Source organism: Camelus dromedarius, chromosome 27, assembly GCF_036321535.1.
Source record: "Camelus dromedarius isolate mCamDro1 chromosome 27, mCamDro1.pat, whole genome shotgun sequence".
Classification (NCBI taxonomy): domain Eukaryota; kingdom Metazoa; phylum Chordata; class Mammalia; order Artiodactyla; family Camelidae; genus Camelus; species Camelus dromedarius.
Window position 1 is genome coordinate 23,324,358 of NC_087462.1, and position 19,001 is coordinate 23,343,358.

At 34.5% G+C, this 19,001-nt stretch overlaps 1 protein-coding gene across 4 annotated transcripts in view; it reads right to left on the reverse strand.

Annotated features, from left to right (window-relative positions):
• UIMC1 (ubiquitin interaction motif containing 1) overlaps positions 1–19,001 on the reverse strand; it is a 94,328-nt gene that overhangs the window by 42,133 nt on the left and 33,194 nt on the right. For 2 of the 4 annotated variants that reach the window (XM_064480125.1, XM_064480124.1), the window contains exons 3-6: positions 16,743–16,827; positions 4,869–4,993; positions 4,042–4,141; positions 2,994–3,736 (exon numbers count right to left, since the gene is read on the reverse strand). In XM_064480125.1, coding sequence (XP_064336195.1) covers positions 2,994–3,736; positions 4,042–4,141; positions 4,869–4,993; positions 16,743–16,827 — 1,053 coding nt within the window. Of the gene's footprint in view, positions 1–2,993; positions 3,737–4,035; positions 4,142–4,868; positions 4,994–16,742; positions 16,828–19,001 lie in introns of those variants that run through there. The other 2 variants (XM_031437854.2, XM_031437855.2) reach the window with 2 other exon arrangements.

Below are 19,001 nucleotides of genomic sequence, written 5' to 3' on the forward strand. Positions count from 1 at the left end.
ATTATGGTAAACGCATAAGGCCAAAATATTATATAATCATTAAAAGTGAAATCTATAAATAATTTTAACATCATAAGAAAATGTTTATATAATATTAACTTAAAAATATAAAAACATACTAATGACTTCCCCCCACAAAAAATATATATATATATATAAAAATATAGTAATATAATCTAACCATACCAAAAACAGGTATAGAAAAAAAGATGAAGGAATACATCACTGGATGGTAGGACTGTGGATACTTTTTCGATTTTGTTCTTTATATTTTTTGGTATTTTTCAATAGTTCTAAGTGATTCCTAAAATTAATGTTAATGACTAAACTGAATTACTAGGTTGTCTGCCTGGTATCCTTTTACTAGGGGCTGTTCCTCACCCCTCTCACTGCAGTACAGCAGTGGGTCCATAGCCATTTGTACAATTTGGAACACACCCCCTTCAGGCCACAGCCAACTGGGCTGGTGAGGGCTACGAACCCCAAACGGGCCATAAGTTATTTCCTAGAAGTTTAATGTTGATATTGGGAGACAAATAAATCTCCTGTAAATTGTTTTTACCTTTGGGAACTGTAGGATCAGTGTCTTCCACCCACCATGTGAAACAGAGAAGCAAAGGAAGCAAGTTTGCAGGGAGAAGAATGAAGCAGATACAACATAGTGGGGTGAGACACAGAAAAATTACAGATGATTTTCTAGGCTTAGTACATGATCCAGGCTTGGTTTACCAACCTATTTTGGAATTTATGAGGCACCCTAGTTCCTTATGATAAAGCCATCTTTTTAATTAAGCTAGCTTGATTTGGTTTGCTATAGCCAAATACTACCAATTAATAGTACTATGTGTAACATTTGGTGGCCTGTTGATGAAGTTAGAGAACCTCAACCTACTACAGCCAGCCAATAGGTTCTAACCACTTCCAGCCTATTCCAAAGGTACTGCTTTCAAACCTCAGAACTTGACACAAGTCTATGCTCCAGAACTCTGGCCCCTGGGATCTTTCAAGCTAACAACTTGAATTACAGTAAATCATTAAGTGTTCTGCAGTAACCGTGGAGTTAACTTACTCTTTTAAAAGGAAGCACCTCAGAATAGGAATGAACAAATAAAACACGTTCTCATAAGCATAACCTAACCTTCCTTGCAGAACAGTGAAGAAAAATGCTTTCTCTTCCCACACAGCAGTCTTTCTAGAATGCAAATGAAGAAGGCTGCTAGGGAAGAATAAGTCCCATACATACTCTCAATGATTAACCTTCTCGTTCCTTAGAGAAAATTACCATTTATTGAGTAGCTATAATCTCCTAAGCATTATATTAGACATTTTACATAATTTGCTTTTATTATTAAAATTATTGAAAGATATGAATTGCTACTCCCATTTTACAGATGTTCACAGATGTCTTTAAACTAAGATTCAGAGGTTAAATGACTTGCTCAAAGGCATGGTTACCAGAACACTGAAGTCAAAATTCAAACTCCAAATCCATGCCCTCTACACTATGCTATGAAATTTCTCACAGCTACCATGTCTTGAACCCTTATCATAAAAGAGACAGAACAGAGTAACAGCAAACAAAACCAAAAACTGAGTCGAATAACAGAAATAGCAACAAAAAACAGTATGGTAATAAAATAATATTCGTTTTTAATAAAACAATATCCTTGAAAATTACAATTTATAAAGAATTTGTAATTATATGATTGCTTTTATAATATCAGAGAAAAATAGAATACAAGCTTATTCTATGTACAATGTATATATCTATATAATATAATCTAAATATCTGAGAAAAAGACTTAAAAGGCTATCTAAATATCCCAAAACAGGAGACTGTTTCCAGTAAGTTAAAATCACAAATTAAGTCACAAGCAAAATCAGAAATACACCATTATGTGGGGGCAAAAAAGTAACTGCACTTCCTATCACAAAGTACCACTTCCCCTAATACATAAAGGGTGCCTACAAACAACTAACAAAAAGATTGTTGAAAAAGAAAAATGCCCATAAGATCTAAATAGAAAAGGATGTACACATAAGTCTCAACTACACAGTAAGAAAAATGCAAACTGCAATGAGATACTGTGTTTCATCTCTCAGATTTGCAAAAGATCAGGAAGTCCTGATAATACCGTACTGGTATATGTACTGGAAAGATGGTACTCATACAACTTCTATGAAGGCAACTTAGGAATAGCTAACAAAACTATAAATACATACATACTCTGATCCACCAATTACATCAGCAAGAAGTTATCCTATAAGTATTTCCCATGTAAATGAAACATCTTCTGTTCAAGAATAATAATCACTGCAGTAGTATCTGTAATAGTATTTTGGAAACAACCTAAATATCCACCAATAAGGGCACTAGATAAAATAAACTCATCCATATATGGTGTATTACACACCAAAAAAAAAAAAAAAAAGAAGTAATTTTTCATGTACTGTTATGGCATAATCCCATAGTATTAAATGAAAAAAGCAAGGTGCAGAATAATGTGGAGTATGCTATCATCTGTGCAAAAGAAGGTGAGGGCTTTGAATTTTGAGTCATGTAAACACTATTACCTATTCAAAAACTTAACTTTTCATAAATACATATTTTAAAGCAAAAAATTAACTATGAAACATCCATTATGATACAGTAATGCTTTCAAGTATACTTAATAAATAGGAAAAAAATCTAAGAGAAGCTATTAAGTAGGAGAAATGAACAAAGTTTATATAAAGGAGTCTTCATTTTGTTGAAAAATTAAAAAGAAAAGCATTTTTATATGCATAGAAATAATGATGATTGCCTCTTGGTGCTGAGATTATGGGCAATTTTTTTTCTTTATATTCTTCTGTACTTCCCTAATTTTCCACAGTGAGTATATGTTACTCTAAAAATCAGGGGGGATAAAAACACAAAAAGAACAGATAGCTAAAATAATCCTTGTTTAATCTGTGAATAAATCATCCTTAATCACAGCATCACTGACCCTTACCTGACCATGACTGGTTGTTGGTTCTTCCTCCAACAAAAGTTTCTCTTTCAAGCTTTTAACTGGGCTTTCTTGGAAATCCTTGGTTTTTGAGTGCCAGACAGATGCCCTAGATTCCTGCCTCTCCTCTTTGTCTTCATCTCCCATTTCTTCTGAGGTGCCTTCATTTTTTTCACTAGCCTGATCTCCTTGGCCACATTCATTCTGGATCAGAGAAGGAGGTCTAGGTAACACTGGTTCCCCAAACACTTTCTTTTTTAAGAGCTGCCTCTGAGCCATTTTCAGGCTCTTTTGATAAACCTCCAACTGGCAGAGAATGACCTTGGTATATTGGTTAGGGTCTACACCAGCAGGGCAAAATGGAATACCCCAGAAGTAGTGCACAGTGCCCCCAATGTCCTGGAGACCTCTGGCATCTGCTGGGGTAGGCAGACAGTGCCTAGATGTGTCCCCCCTACCCTGGGCAGCTTTGTGAAAGGCACAACCCCTCCCAGTACTTTCCTGTGGCTTCCCACACTGTGTGTGCTCAGCCAAGCGGCCAGTACATCTGTCAAAACATTTAACGTTCTCATTCTCAAACACTGGCTGGCTTGACTGGTCCCAGCTTCCTGAGCTGCCAGAGACCGGCTCCTCTTCAGTGTTTTCAGTGTGGTCCCAAGGCTCCTTTCTTTCCTCAGACTCGTTTCCCTGACTGATATGTGAGCCTTTAAACAGTGGTGGAGGTACCAGCTGCCATATGCCTGTAGGTATTTGAGAAAAAGTAGGGCTAAGGACAAACTTTTTAATTAAGAGGGCTTGGTAAGTTATCACTTACCAAGATTACATAATGTAGGTAAAAAAGGCTCTTCTTTGGGTTTAACCAAATGTTGGCTTTTCCTGGGCGATAAAAGTATGCTGGATATTAGTGAGATTTCAACTACTTTTCTGATTGAACCTCTTTACTACCACCAAAGGGATTTGGGCATTTCTGTACAACTACTCTCAGCATGATGTCCCTGTGACATGGTTACACTTGATGAGCAGAAGCCAGAACAGGGAGACATGCCTTCAGTGATCCCAGAGTCTGTGGTTTTCTCCTGATGGGACTGTGAAGATGGTCCAGTGGCCAGAGGTCGAGATCTGGTAGCAGAAGCATCAGAAGGCCGGCAACTCTGAAACAAGTGATCCCATACCAGACCAGGTTTATTATTAAGACAGGTATACATGAAGGGTCACAGGAGGGACAAAAAAGGGAGGCCACTGTCCCTAAGAGATTCTCCTCTCCAAAACGCAGGTGCTCAATTCAAATGAATTCCACAACGTGTACTGCATGTCTACTATGTGCAAAGTGCTGTACCAGATCACTGTACTAAACCCTTTTCTAATATAGAGAGGTAAGTGGCATAAAGGATGGCTCAGGACCTGCCATTGGCAAATATCCTTCACATGTAAAATAATTTCAACTACACAAATTCAAATCACAATTTAATTATTACTTGAAAACTTTTAAAACTGCCCATTCTTTCTCCTCATAACCCACCTGATTCTTGCTCCCTTTGCTTTCCCCACAAAACAGGGGCAGTAAACACCTTATCTTGCTCCTTTCTGGTTCCTTGGTACTCAGTCACTGTTTTCAGAAGCTGCCAACTACTATGGTTCTCTTAAGCCACGCACTGAAAGTTTGTGGTGTGGAAGAAAATTCTTTCACGCAAAATTAGCACAATACTTCAAACTGGGTTCACCAACAACTCAACACAAACTTCAAAAATTATTATGGGAAATATCTGTTAGTTGAAATCCCTATGAACTACCACAGCTAGTTTCTAATGCAGCCATAATACTGCAGAAATAAATACTGGCGATCAATCCTCAAACACTTTTTCAACACAGCATATTTACATTCAGGCTTTCTGCAATGGCTTTCCTCAAGAGCTCCTCTTCTTCCTCCTCCTGGCTGTTCACCTCCCTAGCTTCCTGCTCGCTCATTTTGAGAGCCAGAGCAAACTGTTCTTCTTCTGTCATTTCTGTAAGAAGATAAGGGGAAAAAGAGAGGGGGACATCACAAACATTGAATAAGCATGTAGACAAGAAACAGAATTATTACATTTTTCAAGTGAAGACACCACAGACCATCTAGCACAATTTTATAATTTTATAAATGAGAAAAGCCCCAAAAGGTAAGATGCTGGCAAGGATCAGCAGCAACAGTTACAAGAATCCTTGGTTAACTAGATGTGAACCCCTGTGAAGGCAGAGTTCTTTCTATTTTATTCACTGTTGTATTCCTAGAACAGAAGAGAGTGCCTGGCACCTGGTAGATACTCAATAAATATAAGGTGAGTGAATAAATAAGAGCTGACTCCCACTCCAGGGCTTTTTGCTACATTTCACACTGCTTTATATGTTCAACATTACCCCAAATTATTTTGCTCTTCAGAATCCTCTGATTTACCCAGTAGAAAGAACATCCCTAATGACCCAGAACGTCACCTCCAAACACCATTTCCCATTAAAAGTAACTGGAGCACCTTGGAGAAATGGCCGATTCCAAGTCTGGAGCATGAAATGTAGAAAATGAGCTAGAATATCTGACATATCTGTGACCAAGGAATCTATCAGACATTACCAGAGTCATATCAAAAGAACTTAGGAGCCAACTTAAAAAGATTCTCACTGGCCCAAAGTGGGACAACTAGAACATCAATAAGGATAATGAGCACAATGAATTAAAACACATTAAATATGTTTAAATCTACGAGTTTATAATAGCACTTTAATAACACAACTGGTCATTGTTGAAGACTATTAGTGAATAAATTATTTTGAAAACTGGTAAATAAAAGGACAGAGAATTAAGCTTCTGTCCTACTCTTCCAATATACTACTGGTTAACCAAATAGATGAAGAGAAGTTTCTCTTTAAAGAATAATAAATGTAAAAGAAATGATAGAACTAGAATATTGTCATTTTGTATAATGACTATGGAAAGGATTTTAGCAATGTCTAACAAACTACGTATATGACCCAGTAATCTCAATTCTAGCAATTTACTCTAAAGATGTATTTCCAATTTTAAAAAAGTAAATATGCACTACATTTTTCATTGTGGCATTGTCTGAGTTTGCAAAACACTGGAATCGACATAATGACCACCAGAGGACATTGCTTGAATAAACTCTGCTATACATACATGCAACTCTAAAGAAGAATAAGGAAAGTATCTATGAAATTGAAGGATTTCAACGGTATAATACTAAGTTAAAAAAAAAAAAAAGGAAAACACTTACAAAAAAGTATAAATATAATATGCTACTTTTTGTCTAAGAAAGGAGAAATAAGAAAATACACATATTTGACAAAGGAGGCAAGCGTATACAATGAGGAAAAGACAGCTTCTTTAGCAAGTGGTTTTGAAAAAGCTGGACATTGTACGTAAACCAATGAAGTTAGAACACTCCTTCACACCATACACAAAAATAAACTCAAAATGGCTTAAAGACTTGAAACATAAGACAGAACACCATACACTTCCTAGAAAAGAATATAGGCAAAACATTCTTTGACATAAATCATAGCAATGTTTTCCTAGGTTAGTCTACCAAGGCAATAGAAATAAGGGCAAAAATAAACAAATGGGATCTAATTAAACATAAAAGCTTTTGTATAGCAAAGGAAACCATACACAAAACAAGAAGACAACCTAAGAACTGAGAAAAAATATCTACAAGTGATGTGACTGATAAGGGTTTAACTTCCAGAATATACAAACAGCTTATACAACTCAATAACAAGAAAAAAAAAAACCAATCCAAAAATGGGCAGAAGATCTAAACAGACATTTCTCCAATGAAGAGATGGACGATAGGCACAGGAAAAGATGCTCAATATCGCTAATTATCAGAGAAATGCAAATCAAAAAACTATAATGAGGTATCACCTCACACTGGTGAGAATGGCCATCATTAAAAAGCCCACAAATGATAAATGCTGGAGAGGGTGTGGAGAAAAGGGAACCCTCTTATATTGTTGGTGGGAATGTAATTTGATGCTGCTGCTATGGAAAATAGTATGGATATTCCTCAAAAAACTAAAAATAGATTTACCACATGACCCAGCAATCCCACTCCTGGGCATATATCCAGAGAAAAGTCTAATTCGAAAAGATACCTGTACCCCAATGTTCATAGCAGCACTATTTACAATAGCCAGGATGTGGAAGCAACCTAAACATCCATCAACAAATGACTGGATAAACAAGTATATACACACATACAAACATACACAATGGAATACTACTCAGCCATAAAAAAGTTGCAGCAACTTGGATGGACCTAGAGATTATCATACTAAGTGAAGTAAGTCAGAGAAAGAAAAGACACACATCATGATATCACATATATGTAGAATCTTAAAAAATGACACAAATGAACTTATTTATAAAACAGAAACAGACTCACAGACATGGAAAACAAACTTATGGTTACCAAAAGGGAAAGGGGGGGGGAGGATAAATTAGGAGTTTGGGATTAGCATATATAAACTACTATATATAAAAATAGATAAACAACAAGGTCCTACTATATAGCACAGGGAATTATATTTAGTAGATTATAATAACCTATAATGAAACAGAATATGAAAAATACATATATAAAACCAAATCACTATCCTGTACACCAGAAACTAACACAACATTGTAAACCAATTATACTTCAATTAAAAAAAAAAAACAAAACAAAGTATACATATACCTGTTAATTTTTGCAAACAGTGACACAAGAAGGATAAATGATACCACATAGTTTTGATTCACATTTCTCTGATAATTAGTGATACTGAGCATTTTTTCATATGCCTATTGGCCATTTGTATGTCTTCATTGGAGAATTGCTTGTTTGGGTCTTCTGCTTATTTTTGGATTGGGTTGTTTGTTTTTTTCTTATTAAGTTGTATGAATTGTTTATATATTCTGGAAGTTAACCTTTTGTCAGTCAGCCCTACGAGAATATTGCTAAGATTATGTGTCAAGAGAATGTTTTGCCTATGTTTTCTTCTAGGAGATTTATCATGTCTTGCCTTATATTTAAGTCTTTAAGCCATTTTGAGTTTATTTTTGTGTATGGAGTGAAGGAGTGTTTTAACTTCATTGATTTACATGCTGCTATCCAGCTTTCCCAACATCACTTGCTGAAGAGACTGTCTTTTCTCCATTGTATATGCTTGCCTCCTTTGTTGAAGATTAACTGACCATAGGTCTGTGGATTTATTTCTGGGTTCTCTATTCTGTTCCATTGATCCATATGACTGTTTTTATGCCAATACCATGCTGTTTTGATTACTGTAGCTCTGTAATATTGTCTTAAGTCTGGGAGGGTTACTCCTCCAGCTTCATTCTTTTTCTTCAATATTGCTTTGGTAATTCTGGGTCTTTTGTGATTCCATATAAATTTGCTGGTGGGAATGTAGTTTGGTGCAACCATTAGGGAAAACAGTATGGAGATTCCTCAAAAAACTAAAATTAGACTTACCATATGATTCAGCAAACCCACTCCTGGACATATATCCAGAGGGAACCTTAATTCAAAGAGATACAAGCACCCCAATGCTCATAGCAGCACTATTTACAATAGCCAAGACATTGAAACAACCTAAATGTCCATCGACAGATGACTGGATAAAGAAGTTGTGGTATATTTATACAATGGAACACTACTCAGTCATAAAAAACAAAACAATGCCATTTGCAGCAACATGGATGGAACTGGAGATTGTCATTCTAAGTGAAATAAGCCAGAAAGGGAAAGAAAAATACCATATGATATCACTCATATGCAGAACCTAAAAACAAAAACAAAAAAGGACACAAAGGAACTTATTTACAAAGCAGAAACACACTCACAGACATAGAAAACAAACTATGATTACCAGGTGGGGGAGGGAGGTGGGAAGGGATAAATTGGGAGTTAGAGATTTGTAGATACTAACTACTGTACATAAAATAGATAAACAAGTTTCTTCTGTGTAGCACAGGGAACTATATTCAATATCTTATAGTAACCTATAATGAAAAAGAATATGAAAAGGAATATATGTATGTTATGCATGACTGAAACATCATCCTGTACACCAAAAATTGATACAACATTGTAAATTGACTATACTTCAATAAAATAATAATAATAATAATAATCCCAGTAGGGCTAGACCTTTTCAGGAGACACTTTTAAGTTTTTATTCAGCATGATTTTCCTAATTTCCTAATGATTTTTCATTACCAAAATCAAATAAAAACCAGAAGACAAAGAATATATATATGATTTGCAAAAAAAAAAAAAAAAAAAGCCACTAGGTAGGCTGACTAAAAAGAGAGAGGACACAAATTACTAGGATCAGAAATGAAAGCAGAAACATCACTAGAGACCTCATGTACATTAAAAGAATAATAAAAGAATACTATGAACAATTCTATGCCCAGAAATCTGATAATCTAGATGAAAAAGAGCAATCCTTTGAAAGGCACAATCTGCCAACACTCACATAAGAAATAGATCATCTGAATATGCCAAAATCTATTAAAGAAATAGAATCCGTAATTAATCTTTCACAACAAAAAGCATCAGGCCCAGATGGATTCACTAATGAATTCTACCAAACATTTAAGGAAGAAATTCTACAAATTCTCTACAATCTCTTTCAGGAAAGAAGCAGAGGGAATACTTCCTAACTCATTCTATGTGACAACCATTAAAACCTAACACCAAAACTAGACAAAAACATTGTAAGAAAACTACAGACGAATATCTCTCATAAACACAGATGCAAAAATCTCCAACAAAATAGCAAATCGAATCCAACAATGTTTAAAAAGAATAATATACCATGACCAAGTGGGATTTATCCCAGATATGCAATGCTAGTTCAACATTCAAAAATTAATATAATGCAACATATCAAAATGAAAAAGAAAAACCATAGGATCACATTCAACAGACTCAGGAAAAGTACTGGACAAATCAAACATTCATGGTAAAAACTCAATGAACTAGGAACAAAGGAGAACTTTTTCAACTTGATAAAGAATATCTACAAAAAACCTATAGCTAATATCATACTACCTGGTGAAAACTCAAAGCTCTCCCACTAAGAAAAGGAAAAGGGCTAGGATGTCCCCTCTCACTGCTCCATTTTTGACACTGTACTGGACATACCAGCTAATGCAGTAAGACAAGAAAAGGAAATACATGGTATACAGACTAGGAAGGAAGAAATAAAACTCTTTTTGTTCACAAATTATACTACATTCATCTACATATAAAGTCCAAAATAATCGACAAAACAACTCCTGAAACTAATAAAATAGTCAATCACAGTCCGTTTACCAGCAATGAACAAGTGTAATTTGAAATTTCAAACAAAATACCATTTACATTAGCACTCCAAAAATGAAATAATGTATAAGATCTATATAAGGAAAACTACAAAACTCTGAACAAAATCAAAGAACTAACTAAACTAAATGAAGGGATATTCCACGGACAGAAAGACTAAATATTGCAGAGATATCAGTTTTTCCCAACTTGATCTGTCAGTGGAATCAAAATCAAAATCCCAGCAAGTAATTTTGTGGATATGAACAAACTCATTCTAAAGTTTAAATGGAGAGGGCAATAGATCCAGAATAGTCAATACAGTATTGAAGAAAAAGAACAAAGCTGGAGGGCTGATGCTACCTGACTTTAAAAACTACTCATAAAGCCAGTAAGCAAAACTATGGTATTGGTGAAAGAACAGACAAATAGATCAATGGAACAGAAAAGAGAGCCCAGAAATAGACACGCATAAATACAGTCACCTGATTTTTGACCAAGTAGCAAAGGCAATACAATGAAGCAAAGGGATTATTTTCAACAAATGTTGCTAGAACAAATGGATATTCATATCCAAAAAAATGAATCTAGACACAGACCTATCACCATTCCCAAAATTAACTCAATGGATCATAAACTTATATGTGAAATATCTAGAAGATAATATAAGAAAAACATAGACAGCATTAGGTATAGCAATGACTTTTTAGATATAACATCAAAGGTATGATCTATAAAAGAAGTAAATGATAAGCTAGATGTCATTAGAATTTAATCCTGCTCTGCAGCAGACAATGTTGTGAAAATGAGAAGACAAGCCACAAAATGGGAGAAAACATTTTCAAAAGACATATCTAATAAAGGACTGTTACCCAAAGTATACGAAGAATTTTTAAAACTCAACTGTAAGAAAACAAACAACCCAGCTAAAGAGTGGGCCAAAGACTTTTAACAGGCACCACACCAAGATCATAGAGACAGCAAATAAGCATATGAAAAAATATTCTACATCATATATCATCAGAGAAATGCAAATTAAAACAAGGAGATACCACTGCACACCTATTAAGATGGCCAAATTCTGGAACACTGACAACACCAAATGCTGGTGAGGGTATGGAGCAAAGGAACTATATTTATTGCTGGTGGGAACGCAAAATGTTACACCCACTTTGTAAGAGAGTTTGGCGGTTTCTTACAAAACTAAATATACTCTTAGCATACTCAGCAATCACGCTCCTTGATATTTACCCAAAGGAGTTGAAAACTCATGTCCATACAAAAACCAGCACACAGATGTTTATTCCAGCTTTACTCTTAATTGCCAAAACTTGGAAGCAACCAAATGTTCTTCAGTAGGTGAATGGATAAATAAACTATGTTACATCCATAAAATGGAATATTACTCAGTGCTAAAAAACAAATCAAAACATGAAAGGACACAGAGGAACCTCAAATACGTATTACTAAATGAAAGAAGCCAATCTGAAAAAGCTACATACTGTATGACTCCAACTATGTGACATTCTGGAAAAGGCAAAATGATGAAGATAGTAAAAAGACCAGTGGTTGTTAGAGAATGGCAGGGGAAGTAGGGCAGTGATGAACAGGTGGAGTACAGAAAATTTTTAGGGCAGTGAAAATACTGTTTGATACCATAATGATGGATACATGTCATTACTTATTTGTCAAATCCCGTCAAATGTACAACACCAAGAATGAACCCTAATGAAAACTATGGACTTAGGGTGATTAGGTCAATGCAGACACATCAATTGTAACAAATCTATCACTTTCAATTTGGAGGAGGCTAGGTATGTGTGAGGTCAGGGGGTATATGAGAAATCTCTGTATCCTGTCCTCAATTTTGCTGTGAACCTTAAACTACTCTAAAAATATAAAGTCTTAATAAAAGAAAGTTACACACACACACATACACACACACACACAAGCTGAGAATTTTCCAAAGTTAATGAAAGATCTCAAATCAGACCTCAAATCACAGATTCAAAAGCAGTATCAAGAAAAATATATTCCATGGCCTCATAAAAAAAAATATCTAAACACCATATTCAAACTGTTAAAAAAAGATATAGACTATATTGAAGGATAGCAGAGAAAGATATGTAACATTCAAAAGAACAAAGATAAGGATTAAAACCAACTTCTCATCAAAAACTCAGTACCCAGAAAATGATACAGTGACATCTTGAAAATGCTGAAAGAAAAAACCATCAAATCAGAATTCTATAACCAAGGGAAATATTTTTCAAAAATGAAGAAGATTCAATATACCATTTTCAGTAAATGGGAGAACTAGGCAGAATATCAACAAGTAAACAGAAGACAAACAACACTATAATCCAACAAGACCAAATACATCTAGAAAACACTCTATCCCACAAGAGCAGAATACACATTTTCCTCAAGTGCACATAAAATATTCTCCAGGATATCATATGATGGCAATAAAACAAGCTTCAATATACATAAAAAGATTTTTTTAATATACAAAGTATGTTTTCCAATCATAATGAGTGAAATTAGAAATAACAGAAAGAAGAAATTTGGAGAATTGACAAATACATGGAAATTAAACAAAACACTCCTAAATAACCAAAGTGTCAAAGAAAAATCACAAGAGAAAATAAAAATACCTTGAGATGAATGAAAAGGAAAATATATCTTGAAAACATAAAGGATTAAGCTAAAGCAGTACTTAAAATGGAAATTTACATCTATCTAACGCCTGTATTAAGAGAAAGATCTCTAATCAATAACCTAAACTTCTACCTTAAGACACAGAAAAAAGAGCAAACTAAATCTAAAGAAAGCAGAAGAAAGAAAGTAATAAAGAATATAGGAGAAACTATTAGAAAACAGAAAAACAAGAAAATCAACAAGATGAAAAAGTTGGTCTTTTGAAAACTAACAAAACTGACAAATGACAGAACTAACAAAACTAACAAAACTGACAATTAGCAGAGGAAAAAAAGAGAAACCTCAAATAACCAAGAACAGAATGGCAGCGGAGACATTACTACCAAACTTACAAAAGTAAGACACAAACTATCACAGGTGACTCAACAAGAAATAAAAAACCTAAATAGAACTACAATAAGACACTGAATTAGTAATCAAAAACTATCCACCAAGAAAAGCCTAGGCCCAGATGCTCTCATTGGTGAATTCTGTCCAACAATTGAAGAAAAATTAATACTAAGTCTTCACAATCTCTACCAAAAACAAAACAGGAAGGGAAAATGTTCAACTCATTCTATGAGGGAGTATTAGCCTGGTACCAAATCCAGACAAAGACATCACAAGAAAGCTACAGATCAGTATCTCTTGTAAATGCAAAACTTCTCAACATAATGTTAGGATACCAAATCTAGAAACAATATAACAAAACAGTCTGGCAGTTTCTCAAACAATTAAATATTGAGTTAGCATATTACCCAATAATCCACTCCTAGGTATGTTACTCAAGAGAAATAAAAATGTATGTCCACACAAAAACTTGTCCTTTAATGTTCATAGCAAATTTATTCACAATAGCCAAAGAGGAGATACAACCCCAATGTCCATTAAATGATGAACAGATAAACACAATTGGTACAATACAGGGGAATAATATCTGGTAACAAAGGAATGAAGTACTAATGCCAGAACACAGATGAACCTGAAAGCATTACGCAGAGTGAAAAAAGCCATTCACAAAAGACTGCGTATTACATAATTCCATTTATATGGAATGTCCAGAATAGGCAAATCTAGAGACAGAAAGTAAACTAAAAGTTGCTTAGGGCTGAGTGAGATGAGGGCTTTGGATTACTAGTAAGTGTATAGGGTTTCTTTTCACAGTGATGAAAAGTTCTAGAATTAAACTGTGGTGAAGGTTGCACAACACAGTTAATATACTAAAACCTATTTGCTGTACACTTTAAATGATGAAAGTACTACACAATGAATGAATTGTATAGTATGTGAGTTATATCTCAATAAAGCATTTACCATAAAAATAGAGAAATACTTTTTCAGACAAACAAAAACAGACAATTAATTGGCAACAGGTCTACATTAAAAGAACTGATAAAGGAAGTTCCTTCAACAGAAAAAAATATGATGCTGGACAAATTGGGAGCTACACAAAAAAATTAACAGCCCTTGAGACGGCACAAATAAAGGAAAACACAGAATTCTTTATTTCTTATTTCCATTGCTCTAAAAGTCAATAAACTATCTAAAGCAAAATAATATCATGTATTCTGTGATATAATCTATGCAAAAGTAAATGCATGACAAAAATAACACAAAGGAAAGTAGAAAGGAACAGGGAGTCTATGTGAAACAGTATGACATTATTTAAAGGTGACTGTGATTAATTAAATATGTATATTGTAAGCTGCAGAGCAACCACTAAATATTTTTAAAAAGAGATATATAAGTCAACAGTAGAAATTAAATGGAATCAAAATACTCAACAAACACAAAAATGGACAGAAAGAGAAGAAAACAATTAAAATACACAGCTTTCAAAATGATAGATTTTGATCCAATCATATCAATAATTACATTAAATGTAAGTGTAAGACAATTTAAAAGACTGAAATTGTCACACTGAATAAAAAAATAAAAAGACTGTTAGACTGGATAAAAAAGAATGACAATTAAATGAAAAGTAAAACACAGTTTGACTATAAAGATAAAGAATAACCAAGCAGACAACTATCAACAGTCTACTAATGGTGACAAAAACCTATCAACTGATAAAGATTATTGCATCTCAAAAAGTAACTATTATCAGTAATTCTCAAGACTGAAAGTAACCTGAGTACCTTCAACAGATCTAAACAGTGACAGCCACCTCTAGATATAATACAATGATTTAGCAACAAACAGCTATGGTTAATTTTATAAGGCTGAGAATTATACCTTAAATCACTGAAATTCAAATTAACACTGAAAAAACTCCTTCTTTATCTTCAATCAACTGTTATAATAATTTCAATTGGTTATCATAGTTTTTGAAAAGTTCACCAAAATACTTAAACATCTCACATGACATTACAATGCAAAAATATTATTATCATTAAATAACTTCACAATTGAGTAACTAAGGCAGAAGAGAAAAAAATTCCAACAAATGATTTTTGCGACATTGTGATTTATAGTAATAAATATATACTTGGTCTTTGCCCCTGGCACATAGCTCCTAAAACACTTGTAATTTCCTAAGTGAAAAGAGTAATAAAGGTGTCTAACAATCTCCTTTCAGGCACACTAGAGATTATGTTAATGAACATACTTCTGGAAAGACCCTAAGGATGAGGGCTGAGTGCCAGGGGAATCAATCAAGGTACAAGAGGATTGGAACTTTCATTCTCACCCCACAACCTTCAAGAAAAGGAGAGAAGCTAGCTGGAGGCCGACCCAATCACCAATGACAAATGATTTAATCAATCATGCCTGCATAGTGAAGCCTCCATAAAAATACCTGAACTACAAGGTATAGTAAGCTTCCAGACTGGAGAGTATGTTGGGTACTAGGAGAGTGACAAACCTGGAGAGGGCATGGAGATTCACACCCCTTCCTCCATATCTTGGCCTATGCATCTCTTCCATCTGGCTGTTCCTGAGTTATATCCTTTATAATAAACCAGTCAACTGGTAAGCAAACTGTTTCCCTGAGTTCTGTGAGCCATTCTAGTAATTTAATTGAACCCAAGGAAGGGGTCATGGGAGCATCTGATTTATAGCCAGACGGTCAGAGGCACAGGTAACAACCTATCTAGACTTTGCAACTGGCATCTAAAAGGAGAGAGAGTCCTGCGGAACCAAGCCCTTAACTTTTGGGATCTGACACTGAGTGTCGGCTTTCCTTAAACTGTAGGACACTCAGTGTCTGCCAGAGAGCTGGAGAATTGCTTGGTGTGGCAGGGAAAAAACCCCACACATTTGATGACCAGAATGAAGTGTTGAGAGTAGAGGAGACAGACAAGAGTTTTTCGCATACAATTTTAATGGCCAAAATAGTAATAGGCCCCATTACTGGAGCCATTAAGTGACTTTTTAAGTGTTATTATCTGAATTTTATTGATGAAGAAACAGAAGCAGGCTCAAAGTAGTGGCTTCCTAAGGTATTTACAGTAAGCTGAAACAAAGATTCAAATGCAAGTGTATCTAACTCTGAAGGTCACGTTTTTAATTTCAACACTATGCCTTTCATAACTCAGTTGTATAAGCTATAGGTAACATGATCCCTATAAATTTTAACAGACTCTAGAATTAACAAGAAGTACACACACCCTTACTCAGAGAAATCTCTTCCTAATAAAAAAACAAGTATCAATTCTATGACTGCTGTAATTTCCAAACCATTCTCAACACAAAAATAAAAACATACGTGCAATTTTTCTTTTAGCCAAACACTTTGCTCTATTCGACACTTTTGTCTTCGTTTTCTGCAATCCATTCTCCTCCTTCGGTTCCTGTTACAAAACAAGAAACATGATCAGGGTGGCTGCCATTAAAAGTAGTACTCTTACATGGAAACAACCTTAGATGTCCATTGACAAATGACTGAATAAAGAAACTGTGGTATACACACACACATACACACACACACACACACATACACACACACATACACACACAATGGCTGTATAGCACAGGGAACTATATTCAACATCTTATAATAATCTTTAATGAAAAAATATGAAAATGAATATATGTGTATATATGCATGACTGGGACATTGTGCTGTACACCAGAAGTTGACGCACTAACAGACTATACTTCAATTTTTTTAAAAAAGGAAAAAAAAAGAAATATATATACAATGAAATACTATTCAGCCATAAAAAAAGAATAATGCCATTTGAAGAAACATGGATGGAACTGGAGATGTCATTCATTCTAAGTGAAGTAAACCAGAAAGAGAAAGGAAAATACCATATGATTTCACTTATATGTGGAATCTAAAAAAAAAAGACACAAAAGAACTTATTTATAAAACAGAAACAGACTCAGAAACATAGAAAACAAACTTATGGTTACCAGGGAGAAAGGGGGTAGAAAGGGATAAATCGGGAGTTTGAAATCTGCAGGTACTAACTACTTAATATAAAATAGATAAACAACAACTTTATACTGTATAGCACAGGAAACTATATTCAATACCTTCTAATAAACTATAATGAAAAAAATGAAAATAAATATACGTATGTATATGTATGACTGAAACATTATGTTGTACACCAGAAATTGACACATTATAAACTGCCTATACATCAATTAAAAAAGAATGCGCAAAAAAAACAAAAGTAGTACTCCGTCTGCTATACAGCTAACAGATGCCACTGAGCCCCTGAATAATCAGTAGTTGTTGTAAACGTTCACAAAAACAGACATATAGATCAACGGAACAGGATAGAAAGCCCAGAAATAAGCCCATATCAATATAAATAAATATGGTCAATTAACCTACAACAAAGGAGGCAAGAATATACAATGGAGAAAAGACAGTCTCTTCAGTAAGTGCTGCTGGGAAAAGTGGACAGCTACATATAAGAGAATGAAATTAGAACATTCTCTAATACCATAAATAAAAATAAACTCAAAATGGATTAAAGACCTAAATGTAAGACCAGACATTATAAAACTCCTAGAGGAAAACATACACAGAACACTCTTTGACATAAATTGTAGCAATATTTTTTGGCTCCGTCTCCCAGAGTAATGGAAAGAAAAATAAAAACAAACAAATGGGACCTAATTAAACTTAAAAGCTTCTGCACAGCAAAAGAAACCATAAACAAAACAAAAAGACAAACTACGGAATAGGAGAAAATATCTGCAATGTGACCGACAGAGCTTAATTTCTAAAATACACAAACAGCTCACACAGTGCAATATAAAAATAAAAAACTGAAATTAAAAAAATGGGCAGCAAACCTAAGTAGATATTTCTCCAAATACGACATACAGATGATCAACAAGCACATGAAAAGATGCTCAACATCGCTAACTATCAGAGAAATACAAATCAAAACCACAATGAGGTATCACCTCACTCCAGTCAGAACGGCCATCATCAAAAGGTCTACAAATAATAAATGCTGGAGAGAGTGTGAAGAAAAGGGAACCCCCTATTACACTGTTGGTGCGAATGCAAGTTTGTGCAGCCACCATGGAAAACAGTACGGAGGTTCCTTAAAAAACTAAAAGGAGAGCTACCATATTATCCAGCAATCCCACTCCTGGGCATGTATCTGGAGAAAATGCTAATTCGAAAACATACCTGCACCCCAAATACAGAAGCACTATTTACAATAGCCAAGATATGAAAGTAACCTAAATGCCCATCAATAGATGAATGGATAAAGAAGACGTGGTGTACACACATACACACACACACACACACACACACACACACACACACACACACACACACACAGAGAGGAATATTACTCAGCCATAAAAATAATAATCAATAATAAATAATGCCATTTGCAGCAACAGGGATGGACCCAGAGATGATCATACTAAGACAGAGAAAGACAAATAGCATATCACTTATATATGGAATCTAAAAAACAATGACACAAATGAACTTATTTACAAAACAGAAATAGACTTACAGACATAGAAAACAAACATGGTT